Source organism: Thamnophis sirtalis, unplaced genomic scaffold (assembly GCF_051295495.1).
Source record: "Thamnophis sirtalis isolate CommonGarterSnake01/CBP01778 unplaced genomic scaffold, rThaSir2_p1.2 scaffold_2, whole genome shotgun sequence".
Lineage (NCBI taxonomy): Eukaryota > Metazoa > Chordata > Lepidosauria > Squamata > Natricidae > Thamnophis > Thamnophis sirtalis.
The window spans coordinates 128,799,683-128,824,822 of NW_028261382.1; the positions used below are offsets into that span (position 1 = coordinate 128,799,683).

Here is a 25,140-nt window from a genome sequence, read left to right on the forward strand (position 1 = left end):
TTCACATGAGCAGAGAAATGGTGTGGAGCAGGGGTGGGTTGCTCCCGGCATTACTGCCGGTTCGGTGCACACAAAAATTTGGTCCATGGAAAAACTCTGGCCAGCTTTCATGCCTAAGGAAAGACCAGAACTCACAGTCTCCTTGTTGCTAGGCCAGTGCCTTAACCACCTCAACATACTATCTGTCTTCCCCCAGCCCAGGGGTTGGCAACCTTAAACCCTCAAAGAGTCACAAAGATCTTAACCAGAAGCCCCCCATTCAATTCTGGAGCTGACCGGCAGTCTGGTTTTTCCCACTATAGAGTCTCCTCCTAGCATGTCCTTTTTTCCTCTGCTGACCAGAAGACCAGTTCCCCCACCATAGAGTCTTCTCCTAGTGCGGCAGAGGGATGAAAGAGCCACATGTAGCTCCAGTTTCATCATAGCCATGGTGGGCGGAATGGCACAACTCACCACAGCCATTTTGCCAGAACCAATGCGCCCCAGGACAATTCCATGTGGGATAACTCAGTGTGATAAATGTGATCTTCCACCTTTATTTCTATTGACAAAAATGGAAATAATGTCCATGAAACAGTAGTGAATAGCATTTATTACATTGAGTGAAGGAGAAGGAAGGAAAATGGAGGGAATTCTACATTGTCCATATTAAAAGAAGAATGTATGAAATATTACATTTTCTTGAAGAGAAATAAAACATAAAAACAGAAGAAAGCTTATAATTCAGATGTGTAATATAATCCAATTTATCCATTGAATCCATTGAAACATGTTTTATTTCATCAAATGCGAAAATAAGGAGGTGTATACATTTAAAATGGTAGATTCTCCTTGAAGTCAAACTGGAGTTCTGATAACGTCATGAATTTCCCAGTCTAGTCTATAGATTGGATGAATGTATGTAGGTTATTTCTGTGTATCATATGTGTACATGTAGATATCACACATGCTCACAAATGTAAAGCAAGCAAATCTTCACACAGAAGAAAAACTGAAACATTTGTGCAGATGATATTGCACTTCATTTCTGAACAATTTATTTACTCTACTAGTTATTAACCAAGCAACAACAAACATCTATAATTCAATTTTGTTAAAATCATTATATTTTATACATTTATTGCAAGTTTTTTAAACAGCAATTATAACTCAAAATAACTCAAAAATAAGATTCAAAATAGTATTAAGGAAGATTCTGTTGTTGCAATATACAGTGCTTCGAAAGGCAAGCAAATGCCAGAGAATGGGATGATTTTGTCTTTGTGGTTTCTTATTGACTCTGATTCATAAATAGGGCATTATAAGAATCTTGACATTTAACTCAAAGCCTGCAATATAATTTGATTCTTTTAATGAAATACAAGAGCTTTAAAAAGATGTTTCTTTTCCCCTCTCTCCTCCACCAGTGGTGACATTTCTTAGAACCAGCTATGATATTAAATGCATTTTGTGAAATGTAATACAACTTGTTGGAAGTGCAGACTCTAATATTTATATCCAACTCATAACCAGTTTAACTTTTTTCTCTACTGTTCTGACCCACAGGAAAATTGCTCCTCTGAAGCTGCTATTTGAATTGGAAGAATTTTTTTTACTATAATTTTAATAGTTTTGTGATATATCAGATTTTGCTACTTTAAAAAAAAATTAGGTGAGTCAAATCTCACATATAGTTTAACCTTAAATACACAAAAGCCTTTAGTGGCTAGTTACTGCTTCATATTTCTATATATGGAGAGGGGTTTTTTTTAAAAAAAGAAAATTTCTTAATACACATAGAAAATATTGCTTGGAGATCACACATTCTTAATTGGAAATTGATTCCTATCCACAATTGATGATTTAATGATACTCATAGCTTAATTAAGCCTAGCCATCCACTAGTAAATAATAGAAGGGCAGTAAGGCTAAGTATCCCTTTCTTTCCACAAGAGTTAAAATTAAAGGATAGCTTTCTTTATATATATTCAATAATACAATAATACAATAGTTGGAAGGGACTTTGGAGGTCTTCTAGTCCAACCCCCTGCCTAGGCAGGAAACCCTATACCATTAAAGACTTCCAGTGTTGCGGCATTCACAACTTCTGGAGGCAAGCTGTTCCACTGATTAATTTTTCAAACTGTCTGGAAATTTCTCCTCAGTTCTAAGTTGCTTCTCTTTTTGATTAGTTTCCATCCATTGCTTCTTGTTCTACATTCAGGTGCCTTGGAGAATAGTTTGACTCCCTCTCTGGATCAAATTGAGGACATCTTTATCACAGAAAACCCAAAGGAATCTACAATAATTTTATGCAACGTTGCATAAAATAAAGGCAGATTTTTAAATAATTACTGTGACATAATAGAAATGACATCCATCTTGTCAAAGTACGGAAGGCTATGATAAGGTGACTTATATGCCTTTGCTTAATCTCCAGCTGAGGGAGTGTTCATGGAATTCTCCAACACTGGAAATTTTTAAGAAGTGATTGGACAACTATTTATCTGAAATGGTATAAGGTTTCCTTCCTGAGCAGGAAAACCTCCAAGATCCTTTCCAACTCTGTTATTTATTCTGTTCTGTTCTGTTCTGTTCTGTTCTCTTCTCTTCTCTTCTCTTCTCTTCTCTTCTATTCTATTCTATTCTATTCTATTCTATATCAGAAAAGTCAATATGGCAGCCATAATGGTGTGATTAATGGTATACCTGTTTACTATGTGCATCACATATAGGACATACATTAAAACACTCAACATTTCAATTGCACCATTCTGCCACCAGTTTCAATTTCCTGAGCACATCCATAGAAACCTTTGCTTCAGGTGCTAATTATTCACAAGCATTAAAGTCCTGCATAAACTGATTATTATTTATCTTTAAGCCATACATGTCTTGAAAATCTCTTCAAGTGGCGCTTGCCTTTATATTGAAAATCATCTTTGACAGCCCTTTAAATGGATGATTGCCTTTCGTAAAGTAGGATATTTGAAACATCCTAATCACAAGCTTTTGTATTCACCTTACATTTGTTGTAATATAATAACTGAAAATTGCTCAAATCAGGCTATGAGTTATTTCATCTAAACAGATTTAACATGTGGGAACAACGAAATGCTACATTCTAAGACAATTTCTTCCTAATGGCCAAACATGTAAACAGACTGTTTTTTTGAGGAATAATTTAGTAAAGGACCCTTAATAAATGACAACAGGTACCACTAAGAATCAATTTAGAATATAGGGATGTAGTTGTTAATCTTTGTTCTGTGCCGTTGAGAAATGCATTCAGCAATCCATACAATATTTCTGCTTTCTTGTTCCTTCAGTTTAATGTAGGAATAAAAAACGCCAAAATGAAATTGACTGTTAAATGCCAGCACATTCATTTTTACCTATACAAAAGGAGAAATATATTTAATTATTATTTTTTTTAAAAAGGATAACTGGTTATCTCTAAATCATGTCTTTCCCTCTTTGGAATTCAAAAGAGCTTTACAAATGGCAGTAAATTTAAATTGATTTTCCTTTTAGTTTGCTCAGTAAAAGCTGGCCTGAGGTTTAACTATATCTGAGCATTTGTGGCAATGCTTCAAATAGCTCACAGGATCATCAGAAACAGCAGCCTTCACAAAAGGGTCAAGAAGGGCAAAACTGTCTAAAGCAACATTGTGGTATGGTCCTACTTGCTCCAGCCCGTTTCTATATGCATTGTGACATTATACCTGACCCATAGGGAAGTAATTTGTGGCCAGACATTCTGATGCAGCTTTCTTCATTTTGATGCCACTTATCACTTATAAAATGTTAAAAATACATCTTTTTCAAAAAAAATTAGAAGCAAGGAAGTTTGTGAATCTTAGAACAAAGTCCACACCAACCTTTGAGTCACATATCTGAAAGGCCCACACTGCAAAAGAGGATGGGTGCACCAAAAGATGTTTAAAGGGTGAGTATTACATTAAAGGCTTAGTGTATTAAAATTAAACAAATGAAATATTAGTATTATAACTTTGTTTTCATTTTATTATATTCATGAAACATGGATTTTCACACATGATTACAGTGATTTCAAACCCATCATGCCTCAGTCAATTCTTAGAATATAAAATAAATTGAGGTCTCTGTGAAGAAAATTAAATGAGCCCACAGTCACCTTGTAGGAAGAGATGGGCAGCATGATAGATGGATAGATGGATGGATGGATGGATGGATGGATGGATGGATGGATGGATGGATGGATGGATGGAAGGAACCAACCTGTTCTGTTGGTCACATAGGGAACAATAGATATACTAATCTGGGAAACCTTTTCTGAAGTCCTTTCCTAGTCTTGGGAACATCCACAGTACATATGTCTGTTGTGGGGCCCACAAAACAAAATGTCTCGGAGTACATTGAAAATAAAGATTTCGAGAAGACAATGTTTGAAAGGAAGATCAAATCTTACCTCGAGCTCAAAAAAACCATCTTCCAAGGTTTTGTCACCTGTACTACCTCCAACCATTTCAAAGCAAGCCTTGTATTCCTGAAAGCACAAACAGCTACTAAATATTATGTAAAATATTCACAAATTGCTTCTTTTTGTCTATAAGTGCTCTTGGTAAATCGCTTCTTCAGTGCATAGTTTTACTTCACATGTTTTATAAATTGCAAAGCATGTTCCCTCCCTCTTTCTTTCTCCCCTTTCTTAAAATACTCCTTCAAGGAAAGTTTACAGAGGCTAGCGCTCAATGACAACGCATTTGCATGTATAGTTCTTGGATTTAGTTCTAATATCTCCAAAGAGAACTGCTGTTCACTCACTATAAACAGAATCCAAGTAGGTGTATTGCTGGCCTGATTCAGTTTAATGTGTGTACAATGAATCTTTTATGGCAACATCACTATTACATGGACTGAAGTCACACATCATGCTAACCTATAGTGTGCTTGGTTTGTTTTCGATTTAATATATTGCATAAATCCAGTCAACATAATGAACGAGCCACGCTTATAATCAGAGTGTAATGGGATCCCAATAATTCTGATTTATTCAAGACATTAAGATGAATAACCTAGCTTAGCGTCAAGTATAAACTTCAGCATTCCTTATTGCATGTACAGTAGCAAAGAAATAAAGCCATGTTAAATATTTTTTTCTTGCAGCTATATCTTTACTACATCATTTTATTAAATAATTTTGATAATTTATAATTTTATGAGAGATCATAAAAATAGAAAAATAAGGCCTTATTGTAAAAACATACTTTATCTATTCCAGGAAATATAAATTTATTTTCTTTGAAGCCACTTACATAAATATTCTTACATTATGTTCAAATAACTAGCTCTTGTAAGCTCTTCTAAGTGTTCAACAACTGGTTGAGATAGAAAGCAGTACATATTTTCCTTTAAAGGCAAGATAGCTATCCTCATATCTTTAAATTCTAACCCAGGATCCTAGAGTGATTTTATAGGATTTGGGGGGTAATTCCTGTTTGTTTTGAGAACTTGGAAAGGAAAATAATCTGAGTTATTTTTCAACAAGAAAAAAAATTAAGACAATGAAGATACTATCAGTGAGCCCCTCGATGTGTCAGAGTTCTGGAAGCTTTATCAGAGTTATATCTTGCCTTTAACTTAATAATTTAAAGTGGTGTATATAGCACTGAGAAGGGATGTGTTGGCTCAGTGGTTAAGACGCTGAGCTTGTCAGTAAGAAAGGTCGGCAGTTTGGCAGTTCAAATCTCTAGCGCAGTGTAATGGAGTGAGCTCCCATTACTTGTCCCAGCTTCTGCCAACCTAGCAGTTCGAAAGCATGTAAAAATGCAAGTAGAAAAAATAGGAACCACCTTTGGTGGGAAGATAACAGCATTCCGTATGCCTTCAGCATTTAGTCATGCCAGCCACATGACCACGGAGACATCTCCGGACAGCGCTGGCTGTTCGGCTTTGAAAACAAGATGAGCACCGCCTCCTAGAGTCAAGAATGACTAGCACATATGTGCACAGGGAACCTTTACCTTTTCCTTATATAGCACTGAGTTCTGTTTTTCCTATTACCTGTACAGTTGACAGGAAAGGTCAATAGCATCAAAATGCAGGTGTAACTGGTGATCAAAATCCTGTCCCTTTTTTCATGCGCTATATGTTAAGAAGAGGTGTGGCCTCAATTACCCAGTTGCATCCACTATTAAGACACTCTTCTCCCCTAGAGGTCCCCTCCCACTGTCCTCCCCTCAATTATATAGAAATTCCATTATAACATCAACTGTATTTATCAGCACTCCTTCTTCCAGAACAATCATATTTCATATCACAGAAAAGCAAGAACTGGAAATGGAAATAGCAATCTCCACCATTGGCCAGAGAGCTCCATGCATTTCTTTTAATGAAGCAAGTCAGAGGTGGATTGCTCCTGGCCTGATTCAGCCCGGTTCAGCCAAATCAGTAATGGCAGTTGAGGACCGGTTGAGCGCGAGCACAAGCAAATCGGTAGTAAACCGGTTAGTAACCCACCACTGAAGCAGATTCAGTGTTATCCATTTGCTTTGTTTAGAATCTGGTATACCCAGTATGTTAAGATTTTAAAAATTTGCCAACATCTACCCTATAGAATATGGTTTTATCAGGCACAATTTGGAAATTACATACAGCATAGTAGTCCGCCACACCCTTCACTTGCTCATAATCCTCAGTCTTGGCAAGCATATCTAAGCCTTCTGGATACAGTCTGCCACAAGTTGGATACAGCTTCTGTCTGTCCTCTTTACTTAGTTCTGTTCCAAATGAATTAATTGTAATAATAAATGCTCGTCGGTCAGCTTCAAACTGAATAAAGTAAAACATACGATAATTTTACATATTTTTAAAGAATCATTCATAGATGCATAACTGTTATGCTGAGTATTAGTAATCCACTGAAATTCTCTGTCTTTTGGAAATCTTGATTTTTAAAAATTGGTTTTTTTCCCACCTGGTTAAGCTTTCTTCCCTTTGTTAATAATATAAAAGTTAAGTAAACACCTTTCCACCCCACTGGGAACTCACATTATTTCCTAGTAATGTAACATATTCCAAAGGAAGAATTGAAAGAGCACCAATAAAATTGGTTCTGTGCAGAAATAGCTAGATTTTTAACCAATGAAATATTTCAAAACTTACTTATTAAAAAGAAATCAGTAGGCTGTGTACTACAGAAGTGAATCACTTTTTTTGCAATCTTTAATTCTGGCTGTTTATGCCAAGGACCGAAGGATAAGACAAAAAAGTAGATCACTGATTGATTTCAGTTTTTCTTGGTTTATCAGTTTTCAAAATCTTTTTGATTTAAACTTTTGATAAATTTCTTAGTTTTCCATTTGGAATTTTTTGTAAATTCCATTCCTATATGAGTTTGAAATGTCTTTTTAAAAAACAACAACAATGTGTATGCATTTTTACACATTATTCCAAACAGATGTTATTTGCCATTTCCCTAATGTTACATTTTCCTAATGTTAATATTTTTGCATATTTCTTTTTGCAAGCAATTTCCCCTTAATGTAATGCATTCTTGTACATTTATTTCATTAATACATTTTTATCCAACTTCTGTCCAATAGATATACATTAATGTGAATTCATGTAGACTATATTCATAGGATACTAAATTATAGGATCAACAATAGGTATATTTTTACAGGTGGAAAAATCATTAAAGAGAGATTCAACATAAAACTAAGGAGAAATTTCCTGACCGTGAGAACAATTAAGCAGTGGAGCAGCTTGCCTCTGGAAGTTGTGGATGCTCCATCACTGGAGGTTTCAGGAAGAGACTGGGCAGCCATTTGTCTGGGATGATACAGGCTTTCCTGCCATGGGCAGGATGTTATACAAGAAGAGTGCTCCCAATGCTGTTATTTGAAGTTCTAGGATTATAAATGAGATCTAAAGAAGACATATTAATTTTTTCTTACCTCTAAAATAGGACACATTATATCTGCTGTAGTGCCACCTTCTTTTTTGCAAAATGCATAAAAGGCCTCAAGATATGACTAAAAAATAGAACAGAAAAATAACACATTTATTTGAAAAACCGTCTTTGAAAGATCACAAATAGGATTTAATTGGAGTTGTTAATTTAGATGCGAGTCCAGACAGTAGGAAAAATATGAATACATTACTGATATATTGTTTACCGCAGAATGAAAGTAAGGTTAATGTGTTTCTTCCACCATTAAACTTATAACTCATGTAGGTTTTTGTGAAGCAAGAGGAGAATTGGCTGCATCTCTGGTTTGTTTTCTATTTGATTTGACTTGATTGCTATTAGTAACCTTGGGTACGAATTTGAGAAGCAAGGCATAGGGATAAGAATAATTTAGTTTCCTCCACATCCATTTGTCAAATTTGCAAGTTTCTACTTATCCCCCGGAGACTGCAATTAACAATATGAAAACTAGGAACACTGTTGAAGCCAGTGCCTGTGCTGTGAATTTTGAGAGCATATTTATGTGTTCTCAGTAAATGTACTACAGAAAATTAAAGAAATATGTTTGCCTATGGAGATTCTCAATCATCCAGGTCATGATTATCCCAAAGGTGTCCCCCCCCCCAAAAGGCAGGTAGGGATTCTTGGTTGTTGTTTTTTAAATGTTTCACTGCTCATCCAAGAAGCTTCTTCAGTTCCGAAGAAGCTTCTTGGATGAGAAGTAAAATGTTTTCAAGGAAAAAAACCAAGCAAGTCCAGTTGCCTTTTAGAAAAAGAATCTTTGGGTCTCGAGGATATGTTCTTTACCTGTTCCTGTAGCCCACCTGAATTTCATCCCAAACTATATTGCATAAGATCAATATTAAAATAAAAGTTGAATTTGGAAATCTTGGTTTCTACTTAATAACTAGAAATATTGCTGAATTCAACATCAGCTGACAATGCTTCTTGTAACAGCAACCCTCAAGGGCTAGTCCTACCATTAGATAGAGTGATGTCAGGGCATGAGAATGGCAGTCAAATGTTAGAAAACAGAGCTGTATGTAGACAGCTTATCCTCTGATCTTTAAAACTGTATCCACTGTGGAGGAATCATTTAGTGTTAAAATAAGAATGTGTATTCCAGTGTTTTTGAACCTTGGCAGCTTTAGGATGTGTGGACTTCAACTCCAGAATTCCTCAGCCATCCAGCCAGTTGAATCAACTTGGATGTGAAGATGAAGAGAGTGGAAGAATTACTTTGTTCTTTGTCATGCACACCAAAAAGTTCTTGGGATGACTTTTGCAACCTCGTGCAAAATATAAGTTCACTAAACTCAGGAGGGCTGAGATGTGAGCGAACCTGCATAGATTAGCCTCCAGAAAGTTATTAATACCTTCTGTATAGTTGTGCAATCTTTTAATATACAATTATTGTTTGTCTATTGGCAACAGAGATTTGAAAGATTCCATTAAAATGTTATGTCAGAAAAATATGTTATAGAAAACAGAAGACATACTCGTTCTGTTTTTTCCACATGGGATTTGCATCTGAACCTGCTTAAATTCTATATGTTAAATCCTATTTTTGAACAAAATGGCTTTTGTGTGACAGATAATAACATAAAGTAGAACAGAAGTCACAAAGTACCTTTGTTTTTTTGCCACAGCCAGTAATATATAGTATACATCTATCTTATTTGTACTTTTCTTTTATGTATATTTACATGGTACCAGCGATAAATCTGCCACTTATTTTAGTAGCCTTAATCCACACAGATTTCTCTACACAACAGAATTGAATAGAATTCAAGCAGGGTTTACCTTGTACAGTTTGTTGCGCATGAGTTCAATATTCATTTCATCCAGGTCATTTTCAGATATACAATCTTGAAAAAAGTCAGCTGTAAAGAACAATATTTAAACTATAGATCAGATTTCAAAAAAGGTCATTTATTACATTTTTAAAAAAATGTTCAAATGTTAAACAGTTTTTCTAATTATGAAAAATAGAAGAAAAAGGAACAGGAATAGGATCATGATTATGAAACAATGTTAATATTAAATCCCCAGAAGAATTGTGTCAAAATTAAAATGTTAAATGATAGCCATAGCTTCCTGGGATGCTCTTCTAAAATACTAGTTTATTATAGTTGGCTCTTGTAATTGTTATTGATGATGTTATAAGAAAGTGATCAGTTTTATAGTGGCTAGGGAGTTGGCAGCACATTGCCAATTCCAGAAACAGGGTCTGAATATAGTTGCCTTTAAGAAACCTAGAACATTCTCAAATGTTGTTCATTATTGTAGAATAGGTTAGGAAAAGTGATAGAAAAGTTCTCAAGTTCTGTGATTGGTGTATCAGATTTGAAATCTTGAAGAACTATTGTTGTTAGAACACCTCAATTTGCGACAGATTTATGGTTTTTAATTCTGACAATTTTTAACAATAAGTACGTGAGCTGAGACAGTGGGAGAAGTGCCATTATTGGAGACAATTGTAGTGATCTGACTCAGCTGAAGGTAGCTTTGGTTCATATGTCACCAAACTCACATAGAGACCTATTTAGATTGCACATATGTATGCCCCCTTTTGCACGCTAATCCAAATTATCACGATGCAGCTATAGGAGATGCTGAAAGTGTTAAAAACCCTGTATGACTGGTGAAGAGGAAAGGAAATACTCAATACTGAGTTTGACTGTGCTGTGTAAATAAATCTATGAAGGCATCCTTTAAATAAACTTAATTGGGTTCTTAACAGAGGTGGGTTCCTACCGGTTTGGCCGAACCAGTAGTGGCATGGAGGCCTGGGTTGCTGGAACTGGCAGCGACCCAGGCCTGCCACGCCCTCGAACCAGTTGGTCACTGCCGTCACCACTGCCATCTTCTTTTTGGGTTCTGTGCATGCACAGAACAATTTTAATTGAACTGCGCATCCAGAGTGCATGTGCACCATGGGTAGGTTTTAGGGGGTACACCCCAGCATGCGCGTACCCGTTGGTCAAATTTAGCGTGTTTTCCGGTACCTGTTCTTCCAGAGGCCGCATACCGGAATGTTCCCTCCCATTGCCTGCCCCTTTGCCCACTCCCCCTGCCCACCCACTTGCTGATCACTTGCCCCACCTATCCACACCAGGCTTGCCCCGCCAACAGCCGCCTCATTACCAATATGGGGTGGTAAATCCATGCAGAGGCAGGAAAATGCAGGCATTCCCCACTCCCTCCATTGGGAATAAGGTGGCTGTAAGAGAGAAGAGGGCAGCACACTCCACGTGGCTGTGCAGCCACCAAAGAAGGAACAGGAGGCATGTATTTGGCTGTTGCAAAAGCCCATGGGCACGCACTGCCCTTTCTCTCTGACAGCCGCCTGGTTAAAAAGCCATCCCCTGCCACGTTTTTCCCTGGGGGGCTCTGCAGAACATCCCAAGACTGATGCCACCACATTTGCCCTCTTCGGGGACAAGTCCTCTTCAGAAGGATGAGGCCTCCATGGTCCCCCTCGCATTCCTCGTCTTCCAGCTGCGGACCCACACTGTGCAAAACATAGGTGCGCAGACACCTGCACAATTACAGCCCAGATCAGGACCAAAGCCCCTCTCCCAACTGGCCCATCCTCCCTTGGAGGGCTTCACAGGGAAGCTTCTGCAGAAGCCCAGGCGAGTGAGAACAAGTTCCCGCCATTACAAAGTCTCCAATGCTGTAATTGTATGGGGTGTGTGCACAGGCCTATGTTTTCCACGGGCTCCAAAGTCATTGTCAGCCGCACAGAGCCTCAACGCAGCTCCATGCCATGGAAAACATAGGCGCGCGCACACACCCCATACAATTACAGCCTCAGAGACTTTGCAATGGCAGGAACTTGTTCTCACTCACCCGGGCTTCTGCAGAAGCTTCCCTCCGAAGCCCTCTGAAGCCTTCCGAGGGAGGAAGGGTCAGTTGGGAGAGGGGATTTAGTCCTGCTCTGGGCTGTAATTGTGCGGGTGTGTGTGCATCACAGTGTGGGGCCGCAGCTGGGAGACGAATGCGATGACGACCAGTGGGGCCTCGTTCTTCTGAAAAGGACCTGTCCCCAAAGAGGGCAGATGTGGTGGCATCAATCTTGGGATGTTCTGTGGAGCCCCCCCCCCCCCAACACTGCTGCCAGGTTCTTTTAACCATATATTTTGGTCCTATAACTGCAAAATGCTGCAAAAAACCATAAATGCAGGGCAGTTGTTGAGTGTTTTAAATGTGATTGGAACACTCAACATGGTGACCACGGGGTTCCACCACAAAACCGCGGAGTACAAAATCGCGCTCGACGAAAGCGCGCATTTGACATCATCTCAGCGCGACGAAAACATCGCGCTGTGATCAAAAAATGTAAAAATAAAGCGAAAACCTTACCCTAACCCCCCCCAAACCTAACCCTAAATCTAACCCTAAACCTAACCGTTAACGTAACGCTAAACCTAACGCTAACCCTTAACCCAGTGTTTCCCAACCTTGGCAACTTGAAGATGTCCGGACTTCAACTCCCAGAATTCCCCAGCCAGCGAATGCTGGCTGGGGAATTCTGGGAGTTGAAGTCCGGACATCTTCAAGTTGCCAAGGTTGGGAAACACTGCTTAACCTAACGCTAAACGTAACCCTAACGCTCTAAACCTAACCCTAACGCTCTAAACCTAACCCTAAACCTAAACCTAACCCTTACCTTTATGTGAATCGGCTTGCTTTAATTTTAATTTTATTTCAATTTTTAATTTTTTTCGTCGCGCTGTGATGACGTCACATGCGCGATTTTGTCCTCCGCGGTTTTGACAGGTCACGGATCACAGTATGTGTCTGTGAGTGTGTGAGTGAGTGAGAGAGAAAGAGACAGAGACAGAGACAGACAGACACACAGAGAGAGGCACACAGAGAGAGAAGGAGGGAGGGAATCAGAGATAGACCGTCACACAGAGAGAGAGAGAGACAGAGATAGAGACAGAAAGAGAAAGAAAGGAAGAAAGAAAAAAGAAAGAAAAAGAAAGAGAGAGAGAGAGAGAGAACTTATGACCCGAGCCCAAAATTTTGGTTGCTAAGCAAAAGCATCATTAAGTGAGTTTCATCACATTTTCCAAGTTGGCCACCCTCACCCAGTCACATGACCGCCGAGCCACTCCCACAAAACAGGCCACATCTACAGAATAGGTTCTAAAATTTTTTGAAACCCACAACTGGCGTGTGTAAAGCATGCACACAAGTGAACCAGCAGTAAAGCCGGCCTTTACCACCCTTGGTTCTTATCTTAAAATAAGATCAGTGAATCAATTTCCCGAAGTAATTTCTACATATTGGATGCACCAGAAACTTTTCGGTAACGATTGTTTGGAAATACAACCAAAGAGATATTAATTTGTGTGGTTTGGATTCATTTTATTAATGCTGGATCAATTACTCTCTTATTAAAGGGGCATACACTTCTCTTGGCTGAATTAATCAATATTAATGCTTTTCATTTATAAATATGGTACTGGTTAAAATAATCATGATATAACATGGAAAGGAGAAATCTACCTGATCTGCAGCAATAGGCTGGTTTTAAAATCCCATATGATTTTTTTTTTTAATTGACTACTTTGACAAAGGGGCAAGAAAGAAGACATTCCTCAATACTGTCATGGAATTTTTGGTTGAAAACATTTTTGCAGACGGTTTTTCTTTTTTCCCCTTTACCGCTAATATTTTCATTATTATTAATTTTGAGGATATATTATATTGTTAACACTATTGTATGTATTTTTCTTGTGTTAACCGATTTTCTGTTATAAAAGAAATGCATAAAAACATCCATACAAAGGGGTATAGCATGTGATCTACTTAGCTAAAAAAATGTGTAAAAACTATTTAATATGTAATGTGTCTTCCCGGCACTAAAACGTAAATCAGAGCCTAGTAAGTTATGTTCATTTTGATGGGCCTCATGTTTTTTTAAAGGAAGAAGATATAGTAGGAAATGTTCTCTTCCATGGGAACATACTTAGAAATCTACGAAAAGATAAAGTGACATACCTAATGGTGTGTCAACCAAGATTGCATTGAAGAGCTCTGCAGGGTTTGGAGCAATGCTGACAGCTTCCATTTGCTCGAAGTTGCCCAAAGGATGGCACTTAAGAACCAATTCATCTATGGGTCTTTGGCGCAATGTACCAGTAATGAGGAGAATCACATTATCAATCATATAACTATACCTAGTATGACAAGATAACATCAGTCAAAGGTTTTATTACATTCTCTGAAAAATATTTTAAAATCCAACAATCAGGTTAATGTTAAATCTAATATCTTTCTAGCAGAACATTAATTTTCCTCTAAGCAGGGCTCCTATGATAAAATGGAAATAAGAATTTCTTCACAATGCATGCTACATTAAACAAGATGACAATATCGTCTAAAAGGAATCTATTTTGCAGACCATAGCACATTAAGAGATGGGGAAAGTCCAACTATTTTTACATTTCATTATCTTCATGTGGATTTTGTGATCCTCATTCTTCCTCACTTCTCTATCAGCCATTCTGAAACTTATAAACCTACAAATATTTTGGACCACAACTCAATCCTGCCCATAGCAGCTGAGTTGACAGTACTTGGAAAGCAACAGGTCTGGCACAAGAATGTTACTTTATATTGATAAATAGGAGACACATGCTACTGACTCTTATTAATAAGTCACATAGCAATGTGTTTGAAGACACATCTCTGCCACCTTCTTCTCTGGGTGATAAGTCATTTGGGGTAAATATTTAATTTTTCTTCTTAAAGTTTAATTAATACATTTTATAGAGAAGATGTATTCAGTCTTTCTCATTTTTACATAAGACAAGACAATTAGATTGGTGATGTCAGGGACTTAATATAATATTCTAAGAAATGAATTATCAATTGAAATCCATTTATCTAATTGCAGTATTATATACTGCTGACTCCCAAACGGACTCTTAGCAGGTTACAAAAATACACATAAAATCTACTCCCACTAAAGCAGAATACCAAGTCCAAGTTACATGGGCATCCCAGTAAGCAAAATTAAAACACATAGAATAGTTTAATTCATGCATTCCACTTTTTATTATATTAACTCAAAGTGATAAACAAATCCGACACAACTTCCTCTTCCTATTTTTCTCATAACAACAACCCTGTGAGATGAGTTGGACAGAGAGAAAGTGACATGCCCAAGGTCACCCAGCTGAATTTTGTGATGAAAGTGGGACTAGAACTCACAGCCTCCAACTTTCTAACCTGATATCTTAATATCCGTTCTCCACTTTATCTGCCTTTGGGGATAGTACCACCCAAATCTCCAGGTTTAGGATATTCTATGGAAATGGAGCATGGACCAAGAGACGCCAAGTTGCTTTCTCTTGATTTTTTTCCCAGAAGGGCAGGACAAATGCAAGACAAATGCATTGAATGGAATAGTTCTATCTGAAACAGGCAGACCTGTAACTACCTATCCATATTCCAAACCATAAAGGGCTTTATACATTAAAAATAAGCATCGAACTGTACTGCATGTTATACCAAAGCTGGCTTCTGGGTGGTCTTCCAAGGCAATTGCTTATAAAACTCTTTTCAGTAATCAATAGGATATGTTTCTAATTCAGAATGATAAAACACAGCAATTGATTCAGGCACAAAATCATAATTAATAGTTAAGTTAAAAAAAAGAAACAGTGCTTCAAACAAAAGAAGGAAATCTAATATTACTATGATGGTGTTAAAGGTAAAGATTTCCTCTATCCAGTCATGTCCAACTCTAGGGAGCAGTGCTTATCTCTGTTTCTTAGCAGAGGGAGCCAGCATGATTAAGACTTTTCCATGTTCATGTGGCCAGCATGACTATAAGCCGAGGCAACAAGAATGCTGTTACCTTTCCATCAAAGTGGTACCTGTTTATTTACTTGCATTTGCATGCTTTTGAACTGCTAGATGGGCAGGACCTGGGGAGCTTACTCCATCACACAGCACTCGGGTCTTGAACCCAGACTTGTCAGCTGTCCTGCGGACAAGCTCAGCATCTTTAACTGCTGAGCTACTGTGTCCCCTACAATGTTATAAAGAGTTAAAAGGTAAGTATTTGAATGTATGAGGAAGGTTAGAAGGCACCAGGCTAGTAACAAGGAGCCTGTGAGTTCTAGTCCTGCCTTAGGCCAAAAGCCAGGTATTTGAACTTTGGCCAGTCAATCTCTCTCATTTCTAGGAAGCAGACAATAAGAAACCACTTGTGAAAATTTTGCCAAGAAAACTACGGGAAGTAATCCAGACAGTTGCTAGAAATCAACAAAAGAGAAAAAATGTACATATTTACTGCAAATTAGGAAAAAAAATCAATTAGTAACACATAGCTTGTCTGCATGTTTTCAGTCTCCACACTAGTTTATTAAATTATCTTATCAAGTAATTTCTATGGTTTTTCTTTGAACATTACATCATTTTCTTTCACACAAAACACATAGTTTTGGACACTAGTCATTTATTTCAATGGAACTTAAAAGTGCTTAACATGCTCCATTTCTATTTAAATTTATTCACAATTCATAGAATTTGTTCACCACACAACAGTAACTGAGACTATGGGAATCATTTGCTATAAATTTATTTCCTTAAAAGTATGCAAATGTCATCACATGAAATAACATAAGGATATGTTGTTTTTCAGTACATATATTAGGCTTGTGACAGATTTTGCTTTGATAGAATCAGAAGGGGGTTAAAACAGGTTCTAGGTCACTCTGCCTCAATAGGCATTCTCAGCAAAGGGACCCCAAAACATTAGTGGCAACTCAGGAGACAGACTAAGTCATGTTGTTGCTTAAGAGATAATGACAGATGACTCCCAGTCTCCAGTCTAAGTGCATGTTACTCAAAGTCAGTCAGCTATTCTGACATTTAAGGGGAACAAAAAACCTTCTGTGCTGTAAAGATGTAGCAATAATGAACACAGCTAACACATAATTGTTCTTTTATGAAAGTCCAAATTAGTTGCTTAAGGAAAATGTGTTTAGGCTAAAATCAGTCACACTATTTTTCAAGGAAAGGTCTTTAGAAGAAATTATAGATCCATCTCTGGATCTGTTAACTAAAATAAATAAATAGGAAAACAATCAGAGATTTTAGAAGTTTCTTCCCAGATTGCCATATCTCCCACAATTCTTGTGGGCACAGAGCAGCTTCCCAAGCATCACTCATAATAAAAATCTAAGATAAAGGCATCCTGATTTGAACTTGGTAGTTGCATCCAGGAAGAACTGTATTTCCTTTGTCTTCTTTAGAAGGATGGTAGCTTTTATTTACTTTCAGTCTATCCAACAGCCATGGAATTCCTAGATGGTTCTCTATTCAAGTAATTTACCAAGGCTGCTTCTACTTAGTTTCCACATTGCTAGCATCTCAAAGCAATTTTGCCAAGTGAAATATAAACAAGGTCTCTTGACCTAGCATTTGCATCTTTAATTTTTAGATGCAAACTAGTAATTAATATATTAATATATTTAATTATCTCCAAGTATTAAAGTGGTTACAACAATAATACAAAACAATTGTAACCATTTTTTCTAAAAATTAATATGAGCATAATAATAATAATGACATATTAATACAATTTAACTCAATTTAATGACCTAAACAGTGAGTAGTAAACGTTAATAATCAAATACCACCATCCCTGCTTGGTTCCCAAACATACCGAATATTGTTCTACTTGGTTAGCTAAATGCTATATTGCCTAATTAGGTCATCACCTTGTATTATGTAAAAGTGCCATATCAGGTACCCAGAACATTACAGTAATGCAGTGATCAAGTATCCCTAGCATGTCTACTTCAATCCATGGTGCCAATGTCTGGCATGAAAGAGGAGATTTGTTGGCCTTTAGTTACTTTTGAGTTCTTGTTACAACTGCCAAGGCAAAGGCAAAGGCTAAGGCAACCGTGTGAATGCTTATAGGACATAATGTAAGAGTTGCTCACAATGCTTCCTAGCATGCTGTCTACGTGCTACAGGGTGTTTCTCAACCTTAGCAACTTAAGATGGGTGGGCTCCAACTCCCAGAATGCTGGCTGAGGAATGCTGGGAGTTGAAGTCCACTCATCTTAAAATTGCTAAAGTTGAGAAACACTGTTCTAAAGACTGATAATAATAGCACCACAATGTTATTGTGACTGCTCCAAGAGGTATTGAATTATTGGATGTCCTTGCATTTGAATTTGCCCACAAACCTTGGGAGCAACATTGGGTAAGAGCTTTGTGAAAACTTTAAATGAAAATAAGACCCAGCCACCTAATAATAAATATGGTGGGGGGGGCAATGGTTGGGCTGTTGTCAATAATAACAGTGATCATTCCACTATTCAGAATTGCCTGGCTGCTGCTTAACAATGCCAGGTTTTTACAATGATCTGCATTCAACATTCTCTGCACATAGTTCAGGCTCAGTCTATTTCATAATAATTTTTAAATCACTTCTGAAAACTAACTCATGCTACAAGGGGAGGGGGATCATTCTAGATTTGGGCTTCCTGTTTATATGACTTGTCAGCCAGTGGACCCTGAAGCCACATGAAATGATAAATTTACTTTTACTGCAAGTTTTTCAACAGAGGCTGGATGGTGAGGTCCCAGAGTTATTCTTGCAGATCCTCCACTGAATAGGATGGGTGTTAAGCTTTCTTCTACCTCTGTAATTTCTATGTTATGAAATTGCAACCCGTTTTTACAAAAAAAGAAAGATCAACAAGGTTAAAAACTCTCTGACATTTTTATGACTCATCTTTCCTACTGAGTGAAATATTCCTACAATAACAGAAAAAAAAATTCTAGGAAAAAAAAGTTGCAGTTCTGTTTCGGATTTTTAAATAAGGCTACTCAGCGTAGTATCAAAATGTCCCAAAGTCTAGCAGATGCCAACAAAGAGATACAGACTATCTAGCAGTTGTGTGGCAGCATAAAAATGTTCTATTGCTCTAATGTAAGTCTATGTATTAAACTGGCATACAAGTAAAACTAATATTTCTGGATGGAAACGTTCTTTATTTTGCTTGGCCATTCCAACAGTGTGAAGCTACCTAGCCAAGAAGACACAGTTTATGAAGCAATTTGGCAAGCATAACATGGGGATTTTCATGATTAATATTTAAACAGCAATAGCATATTCAAGAATATGTATGCTTGAGATAGCTAGGTTTTTAAAAATAAATTCTAAGATAAAAGTTAAATTTTCCTTGAGTTTAACTTCTGATGAATAGATGAAGGTGTCGGTGTTGGTTTCTTGACTGGCTGGAGGATTTTGTTATGATCTTTTGCAAAGATTTTTGAGTGTCCTACTCTAATCTACACCACCAAGATTTTCCAGTTGTCTCCCATGACGTATTCAACAGGTCAGTTCATGTTTTTAACAAGATGTTTTTATTTATTTATTTATTTATTTATTTATTTATTTATTTATTTATTTATTTATTTATTTATTTATTTTGTCAAGCATTTATTAGATAACGTACTACATAAGTATAAACATGATTTTGGATACATAAAATGGATACGAATAAAAAGAAACATTAGGGCAGGGACAGTTGGCACATTGGTGTGCTTATGCATGCTCCTTACAGACCTCTTAGGAATGGGGTGAGGTTGACAGTAGACAGTCTAAGATTAAAGTTTTGGGGGTTTGGGGAAGAAACCACGGAGTCAGGAAGTGCATTCCAAGCATTGACCACTCTGTTGCTGAAGTCGTATTTTCTGCAGTCAAGTTTGGAGCGGTTTATCTTAAGTTTGTATCTATTGTTTGCTTGTATATTGTTGTGGTAGAAGCTGAAATAGTCATTGACAGGTAGGACATTGTAACGGATAATTTTATGTACTACGCTTAGGTCAGTTATACTTTTTTATAACAGTTATGCAGTTATGTTGTACTTTTCAATAGTATAAAGACATAGGTTTTAGCTCCTCTTCATAGCTCACTGGCACAATAATTTCAGGATGTAACTTTACTTACGTAACATAATTTAGAAAAGTTGAAAGTGGTTCAAAGGCATGATTTCTAAAATACTGAAATTCTGTCAACAGTTTGAATTTTAGTTTGTCATCAATTGTAGAAACGGTAAGAGGACCAGTTTCATTGGCCAAGAAGTTTCCATAATCTGTGGTTTGTAAATGTAACTTCAGGTCTAAAACAGAATTGAAAAGATAATAACAACAAATGTACTGTTTTCAAACCAATTAAGTGACAAATCAATTGAAATATTTTCTAAATCACAATTGGCTCAAACAATAGTTTCTGTTGAATTCAAAAGATAAGTCAGAAATTAGAGAATGTATAACCAAATCAAGATAAATAAATAATTTATTAGAATGTTGTTCTCCTAAAAAGCCAGAATCTGAAAGCAGAATGTACTGTTGGCCCCACATCCTGGTTTAGAAAATCCTGCATCCTGACTAAAGAAAACTAGATAGAAATGTCATTCTTTGAATAAGCCAGCAAAATTTACTTGCTATGGCAATCATAATCTCTACTCAAAATAGGGCCATCAGATCTAAACTGCCATTAGATTGTAGCAATGAGAAAGTCTAACTCAGATGTTATCTAATGGCTATGTGGAATTATGCAACTCACATCTGGTATCCCAGATTAAATATATAAGGGGCAATCATTCTGACTGAGTGTAAGCAATTTAATCATAGGTGACATTGAGTTCAATTTCAGTTAACTGCAGTTTATATACTATCCACTTACTTACCTTGATTCAACTGCCTTCGGGATAGCAGCCCTTGCATGCCACGAAATGATCCAGTTCAGATTTCTAGACTGCTCCTGGAAGTTGAACTACAGGGACTATATCCTTTAATTGTTCCCAATACTCCAAATAGGGATTATTATATGGGATTGCACTCACCATTAAAATGGTAACCAATATAAATCCAGATATTGTTTTGTTCTATAAACAGATTACTGTTGTTGTTGTTATTGTTGTTGTTGTTATTGTTATTATTTACTTTATTCATTAAACATGAAACTCAGCCAACTGAACATTCAAAAATGCATTACAAATAGCAGTGACTGGTGCTAATGGTTTGCTGCCAGTGTCCTAGGTATCAACCAAGTACCTACTTAAAATATAAGATGTTCCGAGTAGTGCAGCTTTTTTGCAGTTCTACTGGTGTTATTGCAGCAAGCTGCAATTTGTTGATGTATCTTGTAAAATTCTTGTACATGAGGCCAAGTGCCCCGATGACAATGGGTATCACTATTACATGCTTCATCCATAGCCATGTAGTTTCGATGACCTGGTCGCGATATTTCATTATTTTTTCTAGTTCTTTTTCTTCGACTCTGGCATCTCCAGGAACAGTGATATCAATAAACTGTACACTTCAGCTCTCTACAGCCATGATATCTGGCGTGTTGTGCTCCAAATGATGATCCTTTTGTATTCAAAAGTCCCACAAGATCTCCTCCACCTCCTCCTCCTCCTCTTCCTCCTCCTCATTATTATTGTTATTGTTATTTGGTTAGTCTTTGGTAAGATTCACAGCCTTTGGTGCTGGTTGGTAGCTCAACAGCTCGAGTCCTAACCAAGGACCTAGGAACTGTTAAGGTAACGTCAGAGGATATAAGTTGTTCCAAGTAGGGTGTTTTTTGTAGAAACAGAATGTTCAAGTCTGATAAATTTAAAATTTCCAAATAGCGAGGTAGCCCTTAGGTATTTATTCCCTAAGCAGTAAAAAATTTATAGCAGCTTTTATAGGAACATTTCAAAAAGAAAACTATGAACATCTTGATTTTTTTTCTTTAAAAAGATTGCAGCTGTATAGATCAAAACCAACCAGGTAAAAAAATCTAGTTCAAAGAAATGCATCAATCCAAGCTGTAGATGTTACAAGACCAAAGTATTGCAAAGCTGCTATCATGTTGAGTCACATAACCTATTGTATATTGTCATACCATAGTTTATAAGTGAAGATTTCTTGCAGAGCACACTATGAGTGCGAGCTTAATTAATATGTTTCAAAATGTTTAAGCTTCAGGAATGCAGTAGGCAATAACCATCTTACATGCCTCCTTTTATTTCCATCAATTCCTACATAATTTCTGGAAACTAACTTCTTCCATTCCAGGAGCAGTAATTTCCTCTTTCCATTACAATGAGATTGAAAGCTCCAGTTCCTTTGTATCATTCTCATAATGATAGTTGTTGTTTGGGTGGGCCAGTTTTTCTAAGAAAAATCCAAACTTTTGGAAGTTCATTTTAGTTGGAAGGAAGAGAGAGAAAATAATTGTATGCTAAATAAATCAGAAAAATGTACCAGAATGTACAAAAAAGGTGGAGTTGGAGATGTGTGAAGAGATTGTGCTACTAGATCGGTGCTGTAAATATTCAGACAGCTGTGAAGGACAGCGACACATTTTCTGTATGTCTTTATTGATATCTAGCATCATGCAGACTTTGAAGGTTAAATCTAGCAGTCACTTTATTTCTGCTAGGCTAAAGCCTGCCAATATAAACTAATCAGGATTGTATGCTAAACAAAGGGCTGCAGAATTCAAAACAGTGGTCTGTTGGTAAAACATTGTAAAGATTATAGCCTTACCTGCGGTAAAAGGGTGAAATGTGAAATAATCACAGGCATTGGCCTGCATATTTGCTTCCTAATTTATTTCTTTTCTTTCTTTTCTTTTTTTAGATAGAAACAGTAAATAGATGAAATTCTAAATGCAAGATTTGCCTGGAGTTAATCACCTCTCGGACTGAATTCAGAAAGACCAGGATCCAAAAATAGCCTATAATGACCTCAAAACCTCAGCCTGTTGCTGTATTCAAGTGACTCTAATTACATTGGGAATTTAAAATACCATAAATATAACATAATGTATTTCTAGTAATTTTTAGTCATGCACATGATCACGTGAAATAAATTAGTAGGGATTCCTGAATTTGTGGCTTTTTATTTTAAGTAATTACATTTGTATTAATTACTCTGGAATTGCTTTAGGTTCATCTATAGTTCATCTAACCCTATTCTAGTTTCCTTTGTAAGTATTGAATGCAGCCCACCAATAGTTTAATAGTCATATATTAGATATATGTACATATTTATTGCAGCTTCTCTTATAAATCTAACCCTAACTTTATAAATCTGTTGCAGCTTCAAGACATCCTAAAGTGTAGCGAAAAATGTTTATGCTTGTGAATTTTTTAAAAAAAATTGTCCTAACATTCTACATCTGCTTGTTTCAGGTAATGTCTTAATGCAGCTAATGGACCTGGTTACTAATATGATTAAATATTAGACTATAGAAGAACATATTCTCATTATTATTAGAACTGCATAACAGAAGCACAATTCTAGTAGAAGTCATAATGTAACCCAAAAAGCTTTCCAATTTTTTTCTCAAGGTGATTTCTGCCTACACCCTACCTGAGACCTAAAGATCTCTTTGTAAGATAATCCCAGGTTTTAATTCTGGTAATTCCAGTGATATATCCAGCATTCTTTTATTAAAGTTTAATCTAATGCCAAGATATTGATGTTTTTCTCTTTTTAAGAGAGATAATATAATTTTGCATGACATGGGGTCAGGTTATTTACAGAACCATCTTCATCCCATTACATAGTCCAGCATCCCACCCAATCAGGCAGGAAAGTTATGTTGCAGACCGCATAAATTAAAGAACTTCAGCTGGTGCGGTCCAGGAAGAGGGCCTCCTCTGCCATTGCCCCCAGATGTGAGGCAGGCCGCCACTCTCCTGGCCTTCCGAAAAGGAAGCTCCATGGCTCTATGGCCTCTCTGGGAAGCCCAAAGAAGCATGCAGCTTTCAGGCTGGTTAGTCCCCTAAAAGCCTTCCTTTACCTTTTAACTAATTTTAATCTCTTGTCTATTTTTAAACTTTTATATATACTGTTACATATTTTAACATTTTATTGTACAGAGCCCAGCATCCCTTTCTGAGAAAGGTGGCCAGTAGATAGATGATAGGTGATAGGTGATAGGTGATAGGTGATAGGTGATAGGTGATAGATAGATAGATAGATAGACAGAAAGACAGACAGACAGACTGATAGATTGATATAGTTAGATAGATGAGAGATGAGAGAGAGGGGGGAGAGAGGGGGGAAAGGAGAGAGAGAGAAAGAAATAATTTTCCCAAAGCCAAAACACTAAACTTCAACATAACCCAACTCACCTTCCAGAGTTTCGCACTGGACTAAGTTAACATAATCAGAAGCTTTCAAGATTCCAGCTTTAAAGCCTCGGACCAGTCCTTCTAGATAACCATGATTAACGTTGAAATAAAATTCTGAGTAGCCTGGCATAATGGAAATCTCCCCGTGTGCAGAAACTCCTGAGTTTTGTGTTTCTCTTCAGTAGATGATCACTAGAAGGAGCTAGAACTGGTTGGGTTCAAAGTGAATTCTTTCTTCCTGCTTCATTGTTTCCAATACAAACTAGCTGTGGTTTTCAGTGCTTACACAACATGAATTTACCACACAGAACTCTAATTTTTTCCTAGAACTGGATACTTCCGTGTATAAGGGATATCTGTGCAAGGCCAACAAAGAGTAGAGACAAACCAAGGAAGCTGTACATTTTTCAAAAGTAGCTTGGCTTTATCTGACAAGAATTTTAAACATTGTGTGCAATGTAGTGCTTAAAAATATAACTAAATCTGTATACCACTTCTCCTATTTAAACTCTTGTGTCTGTAACCTTTAATTGGTGAAATGGTGCGTCATAGGGCTGGGTTTCAAAAAATTTTTAGAACCTTTTCTGTAGGTGTGGCCTGCTTTGTGGGAGTGGCTTGGTGGCCATGTGACCAGGTGAGAGTGGCTTGCCGGCCATGTGACCAGATGGGAGTGGCTTGCCAGCCATGTGGCTGAGTGGGAGTGGCTTGGCAGTCATGTGAATGGGTGGGCGTGGGCAACTTGTAAAATGTGGTGAAACTCACTTAACAACGCTCTTGCTTAGCAACCAAAATGTTGGCTCAGAAACTCTGGCATTTGAAGCATGCAAGTCTTAAAGCTATCAACTTACAAGACCCTTGCACCCCTAACCCTTTAGAAAAAAAACCCTAGGGGTGTTCAAACAGCTTTAAGACTTGTGGACTTCAACTCCCAGAATTCCTCCTCTCGCTCTTCATCTTAATGATGTGCAGACGGGTGGGAGGAGGGATCTGGAATCGGTTCTAAACGGCACTGTAGATTTG

General features: G+C 37.2%; 1 protein-coding gene and 1 long non-coding RNA gene across 3 annotated transcripts in view; one reads left to right on the plus strand and one right to left on the minus strand.

Moving 5' to 3' along the window:
• Nucleotides 1–23,129, plus strand: part of LOC148049156 (uncharacterized) — a 53,263-nt gene extending 30,134 nt beyond the window's left edge. The window contains exon 2 of the long non-coding RNA XR_015695609.1: nucleotides 22,619–23,129. This is a non-coding gene — a long non-coding RNA (uncharacterized LOC148049156). The remainder of the gene's footprint in view (nucleotides 1–22,618) is intronic.
• Nucleotides 926–24,343, minus strand: ATP6V0D2 (ATPase H+ transporting V0 subunit d2). Of its 2 annotated transcripts, none has more exons than XM_087706897.1 (8): nucleotides 20,674–21,386; nucleotides 19,932–20,103; nucleotides 13,949–14,127; nucleotides 9,737–9,816; nucleotides 7,920–7,997; nucleotides 6,616–6,792; nucleotides 4,430–4,507; nucleotides 926–3,374 (listed from the first exon to the last, which is right to left on the minus strand). In XM_087706897.1, the coding sequence occupies exons 1-8, from the start codon at nucleotides 20,708–20,710 to the stop codon at nucleotides 3,213–3,215; spliced, it is 963 nt and encodes a 320-aa protein (XP_087563023.1). In that variant the 5' UTR covers nucleotides 20,711–21,386; the 3' UTR covers nucleotides 926–3,212. The 2 variants fall into 2 exon arrangements, with proteins under 2 accessions (XP_087563023.1, XP_087563022.1); XM_087706896.1 differs by lacking the exon at nucleotides 20,674–21,386 and adding an exon at nucleotides 24,121–24,343 and having other exon boundaries at nucleotides 928–3,374.
• Between the last annotated feature and the right edge of the window lie 797 nt (nucleotides 24,344–25,140).